Consider the following 2,436-nt stretch of genomic DNA (forward strand, 5'->3'; position numbering starts at 1 on the left):
GCGGCCCCGCGCGGTAATTGGCGCTGGCGGTCAGGTGGTGATGGGGTGGCGGGGGGCGCGGGGGGGGGGGCGTGCGCGCGGGTGTGTGTTGTGTGTGTTGTAGGCGCTCCAGGGGTGGGAAGAGAGGAAGGGAGGGGAGTGCGGCGGGGAAGGGGGGGGGGGGGGGGGGGGAAGCTGGAGGCCCAAAGTTTGGCAGCGGCGAGCACTTGACAGCAGCGGGAGGGGGAGAGGGAGGGAGGGGAGGGAGGGGGGGAAGGGGAGGGGCCTCGCCGAGCCCAGAAAAACGACAACGCGAGAAAAATTAGTATTTTTGCACTTCACAAATTAATGACCATGAGTTCGTTTTTGATAAACTCCAACTACATCGAGCCCAAATTCCCTCCCTGCGAGGAGTACACGCAGCACAGCGGCAGCGCCGGCAGCTCCGCCGGCTACCACCCGCACCACCCGCACCCGCACGCCCCGCCGCCGCCGCCGCCGCCGCCGCCGCCGCCGCCGCCGCACCTGCACGCCGCGCACCCGGGCCCGGCGCTGCCCGAGTACTTCCCGCGGCCGCGCCGGGAACCGGGCTACCAGGCTCCTGCGGCGCCGCCGGGGCCGCCGCCGGGGCCGCCTCCCGAGGCGCTCTACCCCGCGCAGGCACCCTCCTACCCCCAGGCGCCCTACAGCTACAGCAGCGCCGGCAGCGCCGCCCCGGGCCCCGAGCAGCCGCCCCCGGGAGCCTCGCCGCCGCCGCCGCCGCCGCCGCCGCCCGCCAAGGGCCACCCCGGCCCGCCCCAGCCCCTGCTCCCAGGCCATGCCCTGCAGCGCCGCTGCGAAGCGGCCCCCGCCGCCGGGGCCGGCACCGGGCCTGGCTGCCCGCTGCTGCCCGACAAGAGCCTGCCCGGGCTGAAGGGGAAGGAGCCGGTGGTCTACCCCTGGATGAAGAAGATCCATGTGAGCACGGGTGAGTTGCCCTTGCCAGGGGGAGGTGGGGATGCGCCTGCAGAGGAGGGAAGGGGGGAGGGTGCTCCCGGGGCCGGGATGGGTGGTTGCGTGTGTGGCGCTTTCCTCCCCCCCCCCCCCCCCGCCCCGCTCCCTCCGCGTTTCCTAATAAAAAAAAAAAAAAAAAAAAGTGAGAAACCTTTTGTATCCGGGGTCCTTTATCAAAAGATTTACGAGACGCCAAACTGTTAGGGCAGTAATTATAGCCCCCATAAATTTAATTGCCCTGCAGTGGCTCTGGGCCATGTGTCTTTGAAGCTTTTCTTCTAACCCAAATGCCCATCACCATTTTTTATTGCTCCTCGATTGTCCCCACTGTCGATAGGCTGTGAAACAATTTTTCTTGCCGTTTATGTATCTTATGTGAACCTGGTGTCAAGTTATTATATAATGATTATGTCCCATGGCTTCCCCCCCCCCCCCCTTTCTTTCCCCTCCGCGTGTGTGTGTGTGCGTGCCCGTGTGTGCACGTTTCAGTCAATCCCAATTACAACGGAGGGGAGCCCAAGAGGTCTCGCACTGCCTACACCAGACAGCAGGTCCTGGAGCTGGAGAAGGAGTTCCACTTCAACCGCTACCTGACCAGGAGGCGACGCATCGAGATCGCGCACACCCTCTGCCTCTCCGAGCGCCAGGTCAAGATCTGGTTCCAGAACAGGCGCATGAAGTGGAAGAAAGACCATAAACTGCCTAACACAAAGATGCGCTCCTCAAACCAGTCCACACTGAGCCAGCAGTCCAAAGCACAGACACAGGGCCACCCCCATCCTCTCGATGGGGCTACACCCAACGCAGCCGCGCTATAAATACGTTTTTGTTTGGTTTGGGTTTTTTTTTGTTTTTTTTTGTTTTTTTGATTTTTTTTTTTTTTAATATATATATATATATATATTTACCTATCTATTGGGGTTTTCCAGCTGCCCCGTGGTGGAGGCTGGCCGTTTGGACCAAACAACTGTGTAAAACAAAACAGGAGCAGGAAAGGAAGACGAGACGTGCCCAGGAACGGGCACATGTTTAAACCAAAACCCGGACGATTGTCTACATTGTATATAGATAATGGTTCCATGCCCATCATTTTTTTTCTATTTATGGAAACACTCTCTTGCCCTCGGTGTAAAGAGAGGGCTGGATGCTGTCACGGATGAATTCGCTGTACCTAAGACGGACTCTTTTTTCTCCTTTTTTTTTTTTTTTTTTTTTGAAAACACTTTAAAAATGAAAGACGGTTAAAACAAAGCAAAGACCTCGTGAGACACTTATATAAGGCATTGACTTGAATAGCGCTGTTTCGTGGCGTGTTCGTGGATTCCCGTGTGCCTGTGTGAGAGTGCACACGCACGTGTGCACATACACCAACACGGGAGAGAGAACGAACACATCCACGGGAGGTCAAAGACTTACGAAAAATGTCTCCTCACGCTCTCTAAAGGAAAATGTTTTATGTATCAA

At 58.0% G+C, this 2,436-nt stretch overlaps 1 protein-coding gene across 1 annotated transcript; it reads left to right on the top strand.

Moving 5' to 3' along the window:
* The first annotated feature begins 282 nt into the window (after positions 1–282).
* HOXA4 (homeobox A4) lies at positions 283–2,187 on the top strand. The gene is made up of 2 exons (XM_049799041.1): positions 283–946; positions 1,462–2,187. The coding sequence occupies exons 1-2, from the start codon at positions 328–330 to the stop codon at positions 1,788–1,790; spliced, it is 948 nt and encodes a 315-aa protein (XP_049654998.1). The 5' UTR covers positions 283–327; the 3' UTR covers positions 1,791–2,187.
* The last annotated feature ends 249 nt before the right edge of the window (positions 2,188–2,436 follow it).

Source organism: Accipiter gentilis, chromosome 4 (genome assembly GCF_929443795.1).
Source record: "Accipiter gentilis chromosome 4, bAccGen1.1, whole genome shotgun sequence".
In the NCBI taxonomy this organism is placed as follows: Eukaryota; Metazoa; Chordata; class Aves; order Accipitriformes; family Accipitridae; genus Astur; species Astur gentilis.